At 41.6% G+C, this 17,038-nt stretch overlaps 2 protein-coding genes across 8 annotated transcripts in view; both read right to left on the reverse strand.

The window, feature by feature from the left end:
• LOC112250897 (AP-3 complex subunit delta-1) overlaps positions 1-4,824 on the reverse strand; it is a 31,916-nt gene extending 27,092 nt beyond the window's left edge. For 3 of the 6 annotated variants that reach the window (XM_024421424.2, XM_024421427.2, XM_024421423.2), the window contains exons 1-5: positions 4,500-4,824; positions 870-965; positions 517-597; positions 329-409; positions 77-184 (exon numbers count right to left, since the gene is read on the reverse strand). In XM_024421424.2, coding sequence (XP_024277192.1) covers positions 77-184; positions 329-409; positions 517-597; positions 870-965; positions 4,500-4,595 — 462 coding nt within the window. In that variant the 5' untranslated portion in view covers positions 4,596-4,824. The remainder of the gene's footprint in view (positions 1-76; positions 185-328; positions 410-516; positions 598-869; positions 966-4,499) is intronic. The other 3 variants (XM_024421425.2, XM_024421426.2, XM_024421428.2) reach the window with 2 other exon arrangements.
• Positions 4,825-5,163: 339 nt separating this feature from the next.
• LOC112250899 (hepatoma-derived growth factor-related protein 2) lies at positions 5,164-12,913 on the reverse strand. 2 transcript variants are annotated; one of them, XM_042322112.1, is made up of 17 exons: positions 12,672-12,913; positions 11,865-11,941; positions 11,572-11,634; positions 10,270-10,408; positions 9,844-10,011; positions 9,609-9,728; positions 9,442-9,519; positions 9,134-9,314; positions 8,958-9,042; positions 8,573-8,849; positions 8,351-8,487; positions 8,176-8,243; positions 7,946-8,016; positions 7,685-7,786; positions 6,689-6,845; positions 6,345-6,465; positions 5,164-6,181 (listed from the first exon to the last, which is right to left on the reverse strand). In XM_042322112.1, exons 1-17 carry the CDS (start codon positions 12,741-12,743, stop codon positions 6,091-6,093), a joined length of 2,007 nt encoding a protein of 668 aa, XP_042178046.1. In that variant the 5' UTR covers positions 12,744-12,913; the 3' UTR covers positions 5,164-6,090. The 2 variants fall into 2 exon arrangements, with proteins under 2 accessions (XP_042178046.1, XP_024277197.1); XM_024421429.2 differs by lacking the exon at positions 11,572-11,634.
• Between the last annotated feature and the right edge of the window lie 4,125 nt (positions 12,914-17,038).

Below are 17,038 nucleotides of genomic sequence, written 5' to 3' on the forward strand. Positions count from 1 at the left end.
CAAGCAGAGATAGGTCAGAGAAGCATGAAACAGACAAAATGTGTAAAAAGAACTTGAAGCTGAGAATGTGACTCACAAGAGTCATGATGTCATTGGCCAGGTCCCGAGCCAGGTCAGGGGTCACGAAGCAGGAGAGGCCAGTGAGAGCCACGCCAGTGTCGTACTGGTTAGGACTGCTCAGATCCTGAGAGAAAAAAATATATGAAAAAGAGAGATAAAGCAAAAGAGGAGAAAGAAAGAAGGAGAGGGGAGGAAATAGCAGGTATTAGAGCTGGTCTTTAATCAGAGACCTGCAGGCCAAAAGTCAGGGGAAAATAGCAACACTGACCTTTCGGATCTGATTGGTTGTCAGCATGATGACATCAGTGCTCTCATGAAAGCACTGGGAGGCAGCCAGGTAACCAATTCTCTGGAGGAAAAAGCACATGTTAAACCTCTGACCTAAGGCAAATTAAATCTTGAGTAGAACATTCTCAAATACCAACATTATAGAAGCACATTATTTCACTTTTTCACCTTGTATGTGAATTTTGAGGAACTCATGACTTCCACGATGTTGAATGCAGCCCAGCTGACATCATAGCCCAGCATCTGTAACTGTTAACACACCAGGGGAGAGGGCATTGAACATCCACTATGCTGTCCCTGTGGACAGTGAGAGCTAAATGCATTATCAAAAAGAGTTTTTCCTGAGTATGGCAGTATTCAAAGTACATGCTATCAAGTGAAAAAGTATGCAGAGTAGGCCAAGGATATATAGCTAGTGTTTTTGCTTGTACATCTCTGTGCTGTTCACTGGGAGGGAAGTTTCAGTGAGGGCAATTTCAGTGACGGCAGTTTTAGCGAGGGGTGCTGGTCTGTGGTCTTACGTAGGTGAGTTTGCACACAGCATTGGCCTTGACAGCAATGTTGTCCTGCTTGAGCTCCTGCTTGATCTCATCAATGCAGGTGGAGATGTACTTAGCCTGAGAAGAGACAGAGGAACATCAGACAGAGCAATGACAACCTCCACATGATACTTTACTTTCCTCTCCTGGTTGACCTCCGTGAAACAGTTTACAAATAGTCTAAGGGAAGAAGTCCTAAGGTCATTTGAAATGTCATTAATTTTATACATCTATAAAATAAAGGATAATCAAACAGAGCTTCTGATCAGAAATGTTTTAGGCTTGTTAGGGTTTTTCAGTCTACGGTTGAATGGGTTTTATTCTGAACTTGGAATTAAAGAATAAGTAGTGAGTAACCTTTAATTCAAGGTTTTATTCTACATTTATCTGCTACACAGAGACTGTTTAGCATGGTTAGACTTTCTGATAGAGCAGAGTAAAACATTGGTGGAACAGAACCTTGGAACACACACACAGAGAGCTCTATGATACAAGTGTGCTGGTCATGTGTCTGCAGTCATGAGACAGTGACAGGGGGAAGAGGGAGGGTGGCTTGTACTCTAGGCTGCAGAGCATGGACACACAGGACCATGCTCTGAAATCACCAGAGTGCTCTCCTATCACATTCTGACTCAACGACCGATTCAGATCCTATTGAATTAATTGGAATAGCTGTTCTACAACCAAGGCCTACATTGTGCTAGCACAGCAGGTTCTCCAGGAGGTACAGGGAGAGACCTTCTCAGACACAGTTCTTCTTCTAGGGACACACATATATATATATATATAAAAAGAATTACCTTTATTTAACTAGGCAAGTCAGATAAGAACCAATTCTTATTTACAATGGCGGCCTACCCCGGCCAAACCCTAACGAATGCTGGGCCAATTGTGCGCCGCCCTATAGAACTTCCAATCACGGCCGGTTGTGATACAGCCTGGAATCGAACCAGGGTCTGTAGTGACACCTCTAGAACTGAAATGCAGTGCCTTAGACCGCTGCGCCACTCAGGAGCCCACAACATCCCTGTTAGTGTTACATATTATTGTCTTCTACAATTTAATATCAGTTGCATTGTGTGCCTTAACACCTTTTTAGATTTGCTTCCCTTTTAAATGAGGGTGTGACTAAGTAGAATAGGTTTGGCTTTATTATATCCCTACATGCATAAAGCAAATAGAGTCCAGGTCTGGAGAGAACACACACAAGGTATTAATATTTCAGTGAGCTGTCCACTGTTGGCTGGGTATCCAACACCTTAACTTAGTAAGCATGGTTAAGTTACACAAAAGGGACCACATTAGGCCCTGAATCAAAAGATCATGGTTTAGTACAGTGGTCAAAGATATCATGCTTTGTCGGTCTGGCTAAGCAATGAAAAAGCACCACATAACAAAACATTTACTTTCTTTTGCCAGATAACTGACTGGGCAAATTATTCTTCAGTGGCCACCATAGCTCTGTGGAATCCGGCAGCAGCTATCCATTTTTAAAATTTTATTTAACTAGGCAAGTCAGTTAAGAACAAATTCTTATTTACAATGACGGCCTACCAAAAGTAAAAAGGCCCCCTGAGGGGATGGGGGCTGGAATTAAATATACAACTAAATGTAATAAAAATATAGGACAAAACACATCACAACGAGAGACAACACTACATAAAGAGAAACCTAAGACAACATAGCATGGCAGCAACACATGACAACACAGCATTGTAGCAACACAACAACATGGTAGCAACAACATGGCAGCAGCCCAACATGTAGCAGCACAAAACAGGGTACAAACATTGTTGGGCACAGACAACAGCACAAAGGGAAAGGTAGAGACAACAATACATCACACTAAGCAGCCACAACTGTCAGTAACTGTCCATGATTGAGTCTTTGAATGAAGAGATTGAGATAAAACTGTCCAGCTTGAGTGTTTGTTGCAGCTCGTTCCAGTCGCTAGCTGCAGCGAACTGAAAAGAGGAGCAATCAAGGCGTGTATAAAAATAAACCAAGACTTAAAATGGTAGAACAGGTCAACTCACAATGTTACACCTAGGCCTAAATCCCATTCCCAATTCAACATTGGTCCAGCTCACTCTTCTGCAATAAGAGACTCCCTATGTCCTAGCTACTGAATGGCATATTTTTTTGAATGGTAGCAATACATCCAGCCTAACAGCATAATAGTCTCCACTAAGTGACATAATTTCCTAAAAACTTAAAATCGGTTTAAAACTAAGGAATTAATTCTGGAGCAACTTCCACCTCCATATCTCATTCAAACAGTGCCCTCTATTGGACAGACTATAGACTGTCACCCTCTGTGATGATGCTGATTCTTTGATGATCTAATTTGATGATCTAATTTGCAGAACACAGCATTCACCCATGAAGCATTTCCTACCATAAAAGCTGTCATATCACAGGGAACTTTAATCAACCGTTATGAGGCTGTTCCCTGTTATGGCAATACTTAATATTCATTTTTTCCACACCACATTGGATGTCCTCTGATGTTGCTAACGCAGTATACAGAGCTAGAATAGTCTACAGCCATATCAATAAAGCATGATTATGAAATCTACAATTTGCATAAAACTAGCATCCGGTAATCTGCTGTCTGACTCTTCAGGAGTGTCACGTCACCTATTTCCCACAACTGTACAAACCAAATGAATTAAAAATGGTGGCGAAAGTGTAGTAGTTTGGATAAAAGGACCTCTGTTTTTCCAGTCAGAAGAGTTGTGGATGAAGCATCCTTTCGTCTACCTATGCAACGTTGTCACTGACTGACGCTGTAGAGCGAGGCCTACAAAATCGTCTAGACTTCGTTTGCATGTCACTGTTTTTATTAATACAATAGGAGATGAATATACACAAAGTGAACTCACTATTTTTTTCCTAGCTACTGTCAATTAGCGAATAATAGAAAAATAGTGCTGAAGGAAAATTATTACGCGTATCAATCCTGGTCACATCAGCTGAGGTGAATAAATTTAGCTAACGTTACTGCCAGTTAGCCTCTTAGTTGTCACTTGCTAGCTAATTAGCTTCACCTGAAAGCAGTTGCCATGAGTAGTAAAAGGGTAGCGTTCCACAACTGGTAACAAGTAGTATTTCGTGCAAGACCCATAATATTTGAAGCGTCCCGTGTGGCTCAGTTAGCAGAATATAGCGCTTGCAACACCAGGGTTGTGGGTTCGTGTCCCACAGAGGACCAGTACCAAACAAAAAAAAAAAGTGTCCTCTGGATAATACCCATATGCTAAATGAATAGCTAGCTATGTAAAGTGGCGATGAAAACTGCTAATGTTAGCTTGCTAGCCAAATTACGATTATCGAGCAATGGCACATTGACAGTTACCGAGTTAACTAATGCAACCACGGTGTTGATATTAGGTTGCCTACTCAGTCCTGATTAACTTCATGACAAGACTGCTTACTTATTTAGCTATTTGGATAGCATACCGGGTAGACAGCTAGCATAAGGTTGGAATAGCTACCAAATAGGTGAGCTATTGTAGCTGGCTAACCAGAATATTTAGCAATGAGAAGTTAAACATCGATTTACTGACAGTGGTAATCAGACATTTCCGAAAACACAGCTAGTCGTTTTACCTCATCTTCCTTGTGATTCCTAATTCCACGTACTAAATCTTGAAGGTTTTTATCGAACATCCGATCGATGCTCCCTTTAACAATCTTCAAAGCCATGGCTGACTTTTTTCGCTTCTGTCCTCGGGGACAAAGCACTTGGTAGAGGTATTTTGTATGCTAGCCGGCCCGCTAGACAGTCTCTCATCCACCCGGATACCGTTTTTTCGGGATTCGTAATTGTTTACTAATCCCGGGCAGAGAAGGAGAAGCCAGATGGGGCGTACTATAACTGTGCAGACACACTGGCAGTGGATCCGTAGAGGAAATGGCTGACAAAATGGCGTCTAACGTCAGCTGACTGTGTGTAATAATGTGGGATTCTCATTATGATAATCAAATGCAATTAAAGATATGCTTAGTACTCGGCTTGCAATGTTAATGCATGACCATTTTCCAGTTGTATTCTCTATACAGAATGCAATTCATCACCATGTCCACAGTAGCTCTTTTTTTTGCCACAGCCAAACCAATGAGCATTAACTGCATGAACATTTTCATGTAAAAGGATGGCAATTATTCTGCTATTTAACTTGCACAAATGTATAATCGGTTATTTGTAAACAATTTTACACCGCTGACCGCATGCATAGGTCCACATTATTCACTGCAATTCCTCTTCGCTAGATTGGTTACAAGGGTTGTAAATTACAACTTGTATGTATACATTTATTACACCCCAATCCAACTACATTTATGAGAATATGGGACTTCTTTGAAGCCTTCAATGACAGAAGTGTTCAGATTATGACCACAACGCTGAGATCTTGATTTAACTCAACTAAATATTTTACATAGCACTAAAAACACTTACGTCAAATGGGCTCCAGCTACATGGGATCTGGACAACTTGGATCAAGATAATATCATTTGGTCTGTACACAATGTGTATTATCCCATTCAGTAGGCTAATTCTTGAAAGCAGATGGTAGAGGGAAAAAAACAGATGACAGTGGATAATTCCACAGCATTCAGTAAATCAAAAGCAGATGCAATATCAGAAAACATAATTGTAAAAAAAAACACAACAAAAAAAAACAGGTGGAACTTAATTGGAAAACATGTGATGTGGTTTCATTCACTGGCTTAATATTTATATGTTGCTGCGACTGGATTAATAAGAACAGACATGATAAAAAAATAAAATAACTCACAAAAAGTACCAGACTCATACTTATCCACCATTAGCCTTTTCTAGGTTCTGTAGGCTTCAATATCATTCTCAAGCAAAGCCAACAGATGCCTTGACTAACGTGACAGTACAGTTACTTCAAAGCAGAACAAGACTCCTCTCCCCCTTCAATTTCCTGTTAGAAGTGCTAAAAATTGAATCGCTCATTATAAATACTGTATGAAAGACCAAAGTTAGAGTTCATGTGGCAGAAAAAAAAGCATGGTAGCTTGAGGGGGAGGAATTGGGGACAGGCCAAGGTGTCCTATAAAAATTGAAAAATACAATGGCGAACATCAAAGTGGTCTGCAGAGCGCCATGTATCTGGCACGAGACTAGTGAGCTTTCCTTTTAGCTGTGGTAAACAATTGTTTTCCATTTTCTTCAGCTCTCCATCGCTGTCGGTTCTGTAGAGAGAGCGTGGTGTGTTTCATCAGTGTTCGTCTGCTGCTCAGCAGGACTATCAGGACTTTGCCTACCATGGAGAAGAGACAAGACTTCAGAACTAGAGCCATATATACTGTTGTGATGGTAGCAAAGTACCAATGAGTAGAGCAATATATTACCATGGATACTTTGAACAAATATTAGCAGAAATAAAGGAAGTACACAAAGATGTGACATAGGAGGCCGTTTACCTGTTGGGGCTTGAAGCCACATGCTCATCATTCACTTCCTGGACCGGTGACTTTGGGGTATCCTCGAGCTCAGTGCATTCCTTTTTCTGGATTTCTGATTCCCCATTCACAGGTGTTACATCTGATGACAAGTTATGCAAAATCAATTGATTGGCTACAAATGAAGGACCTTTAATTTCGTTGTTACGCACACTGAAAAATAAAGTCTATGAATTAATGCCATAGAGAACTTCTCCTTTAAGAGGGGTAAATAGCCATAGGAGGAAAAACAGAAAATGTAAATAAGTCCATCAGTAAATAAGTCCATCAGCAGTGATGGTAAAAGTTTTGGCTGAGAGAATTACCTGTGTTTGATGTCTCCTTCCCATTCTCTTCCTGCTCCTTTCCCTCAGCTTTGTGTTTACTTGGCATTTCAGACTTGACCACAAACTGCCCCTTTAATTTGTTGTAGACCTGGCTGGCCTTTTCCATTACGTCACTGCTTGCTTTGTATCGACGGATCTATAGTAACACAAACATCAATCAGAACAACATCAGCGGAGTTCAAAGGGGCCAAAAACAGGGGATGAGATATACACAGAGGATCTACACTGAACAAAAATATAAACGCAACATGTAAAGTTTTGGTCCCATATTTCATGATCCCAGAAAGATCTCAAATTTGCTTACATCCCTATTAGTCAGTATTTATTCTTTAAAACAGATAACCCATCCACCTGACAGGTGTGGCATATCAAGAAGCTGATTAAACAGCATGATCATTAAATAGGTGCAACTTGTGCTGGGGACAATAAAAGGCCACTGAAATGTACAGTTGTCACACAACAACACCACAGTCCACCAGCGCTGTTGCCAGAAAATTGAATGTTAATTTCTCTACCATAAACCACCTTCAACATTGTTTTAGAAAATTTGGGAGTAAGTCCAACCGGCCTCAACCACAGACCACGGGTATGTTGTGATGTCAATGTTGTGAACAGAGTGCCGCATGGCGGCAGTGGGGTGATGGTATGGGCAGGCATAACCTATGGACAACGAACACAACTGCATTTTATCAATGGCAATTTGAATACACAGAGATACCATGACGAGATCCTGATTGTGAGGCCCATTTCTTTTTTTAAAGTGTCTGTGACCAACAGATGCATATCTGTATTCCCACATGATTAGGGTCAAATAATGGCCTAATAGATCTATTAAATCCATAGATTAGAGCCTTACCAATTTAATGATTTCCTTATATGAACTGTAACTCAGTAAAATCTTTGAAATTGTTGCATTTATATTTTTGTTCAGTATGCAAGTTTAACTTTTATTAAGAGGTTCAGAGGGAAAGGCACCTTTTTAAGCGTGGCAATAACATCCGAGTTCTTCTGCAGGATGTGGCTGGTGACCGGCACAGCTTCCAGCTCCGCCAGGGCCTGTAGACAGCGCTCTATGTCCTGCAGAACAGACAACACCATTGCAGTATTCTATGTGCAAGGAACACCTAATTGGTCAAATAAAAAAATGTGGTTCCTCATGCTGCTTGTAAAATCACAACTATGTGACAATAACTTTTCTGTTGACAATTGAAGGGAGCCCCTTATATGGTTACTCACTGGGTTGTCCACTTTCAGTGCAAACTTGATGTCAGCGTGGAGCTTCTGCAACTTTTCGTCTGGAGTTGGCTCTGTGTACAGACACAAAGAGACAAGGAGTGAGGATACAAAAAGTTTATATTACATGGCACTGTATCTGACCAACCATTTGTCACAAATAGTTGTCCATATGCAGGGTTTCCAAATGGACACAGTGGATTGGTGGACTGAGAGTAACATTGAGCTCTGACCTTTTTTCTTCTCAACTTTCCTCTCTGGAGGTCTCTCTGGTTTGTGTTTGGGCTTGTCAGGCTTGGACCTGAGGGAGAGAGCTCAGTGATCTGTGTGCATTTATATTTAATGAAGATAACATCTAATGAGATCTGTGCTCTGGTCTTTTGTCTTGTTCAGCCATGTGCAATTTACCTCACTCGGGGCCTCTCCTCTGACCGCTGGGTTCGCTTTTCCTTCACATCTTTCTCCTTTTTGCCTTTACCATGATCCCTCTCTTTCTTTGTTCTCCCTTTCTTCTGGTTGTCTGAACGCTTTGCAGATGCTTTCACCTGAATGGGGGAAAAATACAATGTTCAACAAATCTATTCTAAAACAAGCAAATGTCCCCTCTTTACAGTCTTCCATGCTAGTTACCTCAGGTCCAGAGTCAGAGTCGGAGGGGGCGGGGATGGGGGGCGGTGGGGGTTTCTTGGACTTCTTCAGTGGGTGATCTACACCCTCATCTGAACTGTTTTCACCACTACTCTTTCCCTTCTCCTTGTCCTTCTTTCTCTGCTCTTCTTCTTCCTTCTCCCTCTCCCGATACTTGAGGATCTCCTCTGCCTGCTCCTTCTTCCGCCGTTCCTCCAGCTCTTTCCGACGCTCTTCATCTCTCTTTTTCCAGTCGCTGACTCGGTCCGGCTCACTGTCGCTGTAGTACAGGAGACCATTCATAATGTACTTATTTATTGACAAAAGTAATTTATAATGTATTAACGGAGAGCAAAACCAATGTGGAACAGACTAGAGCGTTGCTGACCTATCACTGTCAGAGGAAGATGCCGGTGCTCTGACCGGGGCAGCTTTGGGTTTCCGTCCACCCCGAGGCTTTGGCGGAGGCTTCTCTGAGTGGGACAAATGGCAGAGAAGAGGGTTATGCAGTGACAAATGCAGTTATCATTCACTGTCTGGGATACCAGACATAATAGACCTCACCTTTCTTGCGCGCTTGAGGAGCCTTCTGTTGAGGTGGCTGTGGCTCTGAGTCAGAGTCGGATTTGGAGCCAGACTGGGATTCTGATCCAGACAGAGCAGGCCGTGGCTTCTGATCCTCTGAATCACTGCCCCCTTTCTTCTTGTCTGACTGAGACCCAGAGTCGGAGTCCGACGACACCACCTACAGCATCCCAGAAAGAGAGAAAAGCATAATGAGAGAGACAGTAATCACTGCGAAACCATAAACTGTGTTTTATCTATTCAGCTACCCAGGGCTGTTTGACACCCGAAGGGCATCCTTTCCTCACCTTCTTCCCTTTGCCACCTCCAGCCTTCTTCCCGGCGCCGCCACGGCCTGCTGCTGCCTTCTTCTCTGGGGTGAAGTCCTACAGGGGAAAACAAACAAGACACCATCAAATTAACACCAAGTTATCATGCTAGTGTATAACATAATGTTTTGTATGTGTCAACTGACCTGGTCACTGTTCTTCCCAGAGTCCGAGTCAGAAGGGGATGGGTCTGGCTCCGAGGGTGAGCCACTCTCCTCTCCATCCCGGTCACTGGACGAACCCCGGGTCTTCTTCACAGGGGGCCGCTGAATTAGCGATAGAAAAGAGATGTAATATTATGACAGATGCACAACTAAGCAACAGCAGTTGTCTGGTTGGAATTAACATCCAAAAACACAGAAATTATAATTTCGCAGTCACCTTGGCAGCAGGGGCCTTCCTCTTCACCCCTCCTCGATCCTCACTTCCTGAGTCAGAATTGACTTCACTTCCTGAATATGCTTTCCTGGGCACCACTGCTTCCTCGTCATCCTCTGCCTCACTTCCTGCTGCACAGTCATTGGCTTCACTGTCAGACGAGCTGACAGGCTGGGGAGTGAATGAAGAGATAATGCCCCAACATAAGTGTTTGTTGATAGACACAGATGTGATAGAATGCTGACCAAACAGATAATACCACCAACAGGGAGCTGTATAGTATGGTAACTTAGGCAAAGAGTCTCTGACCTAAACAGATCCTAAGTGTACAGAGAAAAAAAGAAACCAGGGATAACAGCACTCAATTGTAGTTGGTCAGTATTACAGAAACAGTATCAAGTTGGACTTCTGAGGATATTATGTACTTACTGCAGGAGCACTGTATGAGGCGTGAGGGTTGTTCTGGATTTCACACAAGCCCTCATTGAAGCCCTTCCTTTTATTAGGTTTCCCATAGCGCTCGCTGTACTTGTCATATGCAAAAAGGTCCTTTGGTGCAAGGAATGCTCTGAAGAGAGGGCATGATTTGTTAAGACAATGCTATATACGAGAATGTAATTCTAAGTCACTGAATTAAAAGATGATACTTGACACAGCCACACTCCCTGCTTTCAGGGTAACTGACACACCAGGTTTCTGCATGATGTAAACGCCATGTACTGGTAAGAACTACAATACTGAAAGGGATCTTTTGCCACCTAGTGGTGGTTTAAGAATAGTTAATCTGCCATCTTGTAAAACAAGTGCTGTATGATCAAAATGAAAGACTGAACTTCAACACACAATTGACCTAGATCACTTCAGACATAAACCAGTAACAAAAAACACATGAATGAGTTTCAAAAGGTTAAAATTAGTTAAAGAAGATACAGTGCACCAACAAACAGGGAGGATTCATAACTCATATTTCTGTGGCGATGTTACTTAAAAAACAACATACAACACATTAGGTAGCTGGGGACAACAAAAACAAAACCAACTGGAATAGAAATGCAAATCAACAACATTCCTGTTTGCATCACTGTCTCAATATTTTTTTTAAACTGCTGATCCAATAAAGCAGTGGTTCTCAAAGTGGGGCCCTCAGACCCGAGATACTGCAGGAGGACCGTGGCCAGATCTCAAAATATATATTCTTATGAATATTACTAACAGATTAAACAAATGTTGGCCAAGGGATTCACAGAATAAGTGTAACACAATAAAATGTTATCAATCTACAATTGATGTTCTGAACTCTGGGCAACATGTGCCTGGGAGGCTCACATGGATATTGGTATTCACAGTACTCCCCTAGTTATACATTTTCAACTCAATACTTCTTATATTAATTAATTAAAATAAATACATTTAAAAAAAATGTTTTTTAACATAATGCACTGTAATGTAAGCTTTCAAATAGCAAAGTTCTCTCTGCCTCATGGTAAAGCATGAATAAAAGCACAATATTAGCTTTAAAGCTACAACAAAAAAATCTCTGCCCCATGACAAAATGTGTAGAACTGCAGGATATTAACTTTAAAACGGCAAAATCTTCTCTCTGATGCCAAGAGATGGGCCTTTAATATGTACCTTCCCAGGGATCAAAACTTGGTTAGTATGGCCATGCACTGCTAGACTGACGATTCACACTAAATTGTTCTGTTGCTCTGTCGTTTGCTACATACTTACTTAATAGCGGAGAAGAAACTATAGTCTCTGGGGGTGGCGTATCGTTTGGCCGGAGCAAGTGGTCTGGATAACAGGGAAAATGCACTACCAAAGTCTTAGTACAACTCCTTGTATGCTATTTTATCTCACTCGAGCTTGTGTTCTGATTATGATGGGGTCCCTAATGAATTTGCGATCACAAAAACCTTGAGAAGCCCTGCAATAAAAGGACCTTAATGATATTGATGATGTAGTATACCAAGTCCATCCAAAGAAATTCCTGCTATTGTAAATCAATGAGACACAGCACTTACGTTTCATGGGTCCCAAAGAAGAAGATGGGGACTTTATTTGGAGGGGGTTTTACTGCTCCATCTGCCACATCCTCAATCTAGGAGAATGAGAACCACACAACCAAAAACACATTGTGAGAGATATCCAAATTAGGTACAGGAGAGAATATATTCACTGCTCTTTGTAGTCTGATCCTTAAGGCAGGTTGGGCAAGTGAGGAAAGGAAGGCTGGAAGTAATTAATATTTTGGCCTTGTCTGGACCCCTCACTCCAGACAGACACCTTGACTGGTAGAATCTGTAGAATGTTCTAATCACTGCCAAAAACATCCTGGGGGCAAGTGAACACGTCACATCAAAGTCATGCATGTCCAGAAAATAAAACGTGTTTACACTGTACCAAAAACTCACCTGGTTAGTAACTATAGCTCGGATATTATTTTATAGGGCAGCAAGTCTAAAAAGTTGTAAATCAAGAAGGCTTCATCTTCAATCAATCAACACACACCAAAAGTAAAGTACAGGTACTGTAGCTACTTAGCGATGCCTGGTTGGACAAAATACGTGCACAAAAGACAAATATGAACGCCATTCACAAAGTAGTCTGGTTATACTTTTCCATAGATGGTCCCGCAAACATCTTGCAAAAAGATTGCTAGGATTTTTTTTAAATAATAATAATAATAAACAGTTATATATAGTTCCAAGTACGAGGCAAGGCTAGCTGGCTACATAATATTAGCTATGTCAGTCACTGACAAGGATGCACAGCGAAACTCCAGCGTTCCCTTCGCCCACCCCCCTTCACACTGGCTGCTACTAGCTTACCCTGGCTGGCCAGTGGGGGTACCCCTTCATTTTAGCGAAGACCAGGTCTCCGGGTTGGAAATTGTGCGGCATTGTCCTGCTATTCTGTGCAGCCTTTACTTTCTTCTTTAGCGAACTCTGGGTGTCTTTATTTGTCGCTTCTTTGCCGTTTTCAGGTCGACATGAAACCTGCAAAACGATTAAGCTTGCTAGCTGAAAAGCTAGCTTCCCAAAGCGCGAGATGAGGCGGTTAGCTTCATAAGAATAGCTTCCGCTAACTTTGATTATCAGAGCGGAAATCCCGCCTACTTGCCACTATAATTGGTTTAATTTCTTATCACTCCATTCTTCAAACCAATCATATTCTACAATGTGTACACTGTAAATTCGACATCGTTTTCCTAATTTGAATCTGACCACTAATTAGAAAATGCATAGTAACGTAGCTTTGGCTCCGAAGTAAAACATTTATTTCATAAATATCTGTCTTCCACAACATATAACTTGTTGTTGGTGATTATTTTATGTTTAGTATGAATGTTGTCTTGACAAACAGATAAAGAGAACAGGAAATCGATCGCAATCACAGAGTAAAAATATGGGGGTGAAAGTAAGAGGGTACGTTCAGATACCTCTGCTAGAATCCCCCCCCCCCTTCGCGTGAACGCGCACACACTCAATTCTTCATTCCTGCGACTTGATTGCCAGTTTAGATTTCTGCTCTTCACTCCGTTGTCATTTTAGCCTACATTTCACTGATCTTAGCAGCAGAAAGCATTTTTTATTTGTGTCCTTCCAGGCAGCTGTCAACGATCACGTTAGGCTGAGTTTCATTTTTTTTATGGTGGTTTGATCGCGGGGGAGGCACTAGTTAATGTCTGCAGTTTTCGGTTTGGCTATTTGTTTCAAGTGTATTATTCTACAAATAAATTTATTTGGCAAAATTCGTTATTTCTCCCATGTCTTATTCGACTAGTAGTTGTTCTGAAATGTGTATTACTTGCCTACATTTTACTCCCTCATGTATGTTTCATATAACACACATAGATTAATTATTAATTTCGGCTGCCTGTCCTTTGTTATATAGAAAGTATTTGACTCTAATGACAAAATTAAGGAAATTAGAAAGGGGGGATTTCTGCAAAGGCCATTTTCTTGCCTGCCGAAATCCCCCCTTTATATTTTCCTTCATTTTGTGGCTTGAGTCAAATACCTTCTGTGGCACACACTACTGGACAACATGAGCTACCAGAATGATTATGAAGTGTGCCAGGCCATGCAGTCCCAAGATAGAAAGGGGAGGGGGGTCTCGGTATGCAAGACAACCCCCCCCCCTTCTAATTTCCTTCATTTTAATTTTGTCTCTAGAATCAAATACTTTATATATAACAAACTTCACGTAGGCAACCGAAAGTAATACTGTATATGTGTTATATTAAACATAGAGGATGGAGTAACATGTATGCAAGCAATAAACATTTCAGAACAACTACTAGTTGTATAAGACATGGGAGAAATTCCGAATTTTGGCAAAGAGATGTATTTGTAGACTAATACACTTCAAACAAATAGCCAAACCCAAAACTGCAGACATTACTAGTGCCTCCCCCGCGATCAAACCGGTATAAAAAAAATAATGAAACGCAGCCTAACGTGATCATTGACAGCTGCCTTGATAGACACAAATAAAAAATGCTTTCTGCTACTAAGATCAGTGAAATGTAGGCTAAACTGAACATCAGAAAACTCAACTAGCAAGCAAGTCGCAGCAATGAAGAATTGCGTGTGTGCGCGTTCACGTGATGGGGGTAATTCTGTCAGGGAGATTTGCAGCACAACAGCTGTTCGGCTCCGTAAAACATGAGCCTATCACAATAGCCTAATTAAAACAAAATGTCAAGGAAACTGTAGGCAATTAAACTATTTTAAACAAATATTTCCGCAGGTCAGAGGCATGAAAAATTAACGAATAGACTTGAAAACGGGTGGTATAACCTAGGCTCCAAAATGCGATATGGTTCGACAAGAACACTGACATTTTGACAAGGCAGAGATGAGTGGCTGGACCAGTGATGCCAATTTAGCAATTTTGTTGCTAGATTTAGCAACTTTCCAGACTACCCTGCAACTTTTTTTTTCAAACAGCACCTAGCAACAAATTTAGCTACTTTTAAAAATGTCTTTGAAACTTTTAGCAACTCTTGAAAAGTGATTCAAACGCTAAAAATGCACACATTTTCCCTCTAAATGACACAAAAAAAACTATTTTCTCTGTCACACACTCAGTCTCAACACACGTGCCTGACTGCAAAAGTGCATTGTGAGTGATGTCAGCAGCAGGCATTCAGCTCGTGCACAGGCAGCAGCAGGTCAGCAGCAATTTCAGTAAATTGCTAATCATTCTTGGATGACTGCAGCGTTTGACGAGATAAACCCAATGAATATAGTTGGTTACGAATGGTTGATCTTGAACAGAATTTACAACATGTCTCAATCAAAATTGTACAACCAGAAGTACAGAAAATAGTGGGAGTCTGTACCTGAAATTAAGGGGTCGCTGAAGCCAGTAATTGGGGATGATTGTCGGGCATACTGTGCATACTGCAAATCAGATATGCTTGCAAAAATGTATGCCTTCAAAAAACATTTTGCTACAGCAAAGCATATAAATACATCAAAACCGTACAACTCCGCAACGCAGTCTACATTACCACAGTTGGTTAAGAAAGTGGATAACTGCAAAAGCGCAGAAGCTACTATGGCAATGGCCATTGTGGAGCATTGTTCGCTGCTAGGATGCGACCATTTAGGTATGGCTTGCAAAGCTGCCTTTTCAGAATCCGTGGCAGCAACAAACTTCCAAATGCACCGCACAAAGTACACAAAAATTATTAGGGGAGTATTGACTCCTTATTTTCTCCAAAGGGTAACATCAGATGTGGGGGATGAGAAGTTCAGTCTCCTTTTGGATGAGTCCACTGATGTCAGTTGTTTCCAGATACCTGGGTGTGGTGAATCGGTATTTCAGTGCTAAAAAATTACCTTTTCTCAAGCCATGTTGAATTGGAGGGGGGCGATGCCAGATCAAGAGCAAAGGTGGTCATTGAGTTTCTTGAGAAGTGTAACCTTAAAAAAAGAAAATCTTCAGGGTATGGGCAGTGATCATTTTTTAAAAAATTTTATTTTTAATTTCACCTTTACTTAACCAGGTAGGCCAGTTGAGAACAAGTTCTCATTTACAACTGCAGTCCGGCCAAGATAAAGCAAAGCAGTGCGACACAAACAACACAGAGTTACACATGGGGTAGACAAACGTACAGTCAACAACACAAAAGAAAAATCTATATATAGTGTGTGCAAATGTAGTAAGATGAGGGAGGTAAGGCAATAAATAGGCCATACTGGTGAAATAATTACAATTTAGCATTAACACTGGAGTGATAGACGTGCAGAAAATGAATGTGCAAGTAGAAATACTGGTGTGCAAAGGAGCAAACAAAATGACAATATGGGGATGAGGTAGTTGGGTGGGCTTTTTACAGATGGGCCGTGTACAGGTGCAGTGATCGGTTAGCTGCTTAGATAGCTGATGCTTAAAGTTAGTGAGGGAGAAATAAGACTCCAGCTTCAGTGATTTTCGCAATTCGTTCCAGTCATTGGCAGCAGAGTACTGGAAGGAAAGGCGGTCAAAGGAGGAGTTTGCTTTGGGGGTGAAAGGTGATATATATACCTGCTGGAGCGCGTGCTACAGGTGAGTGCTGCTATGGTGACCAGTGAACTGAGATAAGGTGGGGCTTTACCTAGCAAAGACTTATAGATGACCTGGAGCCAGTGGGTTTGGCGACGAATATGAAGCGAGGGCCAGCCAACGAGAGCATACAGGTCGCAGTGGTGGGTAGTATATGGGGCTTTGGTGACAAAACGGATGGCACTGTGATAGACTACATCCAGTTTGCTGAGTAGAGTGTTGGAGACTATTTTGTAAATGACATTGCTGAAGTCAAGGGTTGGTAGGATAGTCAGTTTTACGAGGGTATGTTTGGCAGCATGAGTGAAGGGTTCTTCGTTTGCGAAATAGGAAGCCGATTCTAGATTTAATTTTAGATTGGAGATGCTTAATGTGAGTCTGGAGGGAGAGTTTACAGTCTAGCCAGACACCTAGGTATTTGTAGTTGTTCACATATTCTAAGTCAGAACCGTCCAGAGTAGTGATGCTAGACGGGCGGGCGGGTGCGGGCAGCAATCGGTTGAAGAACATGCATTTAGTTTTACTTGCATTTAAGAGCTGTTGGAAGCCACAGAAGGAGTGTTGTATGGCATTGAAGCTCATCTGGAGGTTTGTTAACACAGTGTTCAAAGAAGGGCCAGAAGTATACAGAATGGTGTCG

Source organism: Oncorhynchus tshawytscha, linkage group LG05 (assembly GCF_018296145.1).
Source record: "Oncorhynchus tshawytscha isolate Ot180627B linkage group LG05, Otsh_v2.0, whole genome shotgun sequence".
NCBI lineage: Eukaryota > Metazoa > Chordata > Actinopteri > Salmoniformes > Salmonidae > Oncorhynchus > Oncorhynchus tshawytscha.

What these genes read in the sequence shown, in the direction of transcription:
- LOC112250899 (XM_042322112.1), bottom strand. Translation starts at nt 12,743, where the DNA reads ATGCCGCACAATTTCCAACCCGGAGACCTGGTCTTCGCTAAAATGAAG. An exon ending in ACCCCCACTGGCCAGCCAGG is followed by an intron (nt 11,942 to 12,671) that starts GTAAGCTAGTAG and finishes TCATTCTCCTAG; the next exon opens with ATTGAGGATGTGGCAGATGG. An exon ending in TCCTCAAGCGCGCAAGAAAG is followed by an intron (nt 9,043 to 9,133) that starts GTGAGGTCTATT and finishes TGTCCCACTCAG; the next exon opens with AGAAGCCTCCGCCAAAGCCT.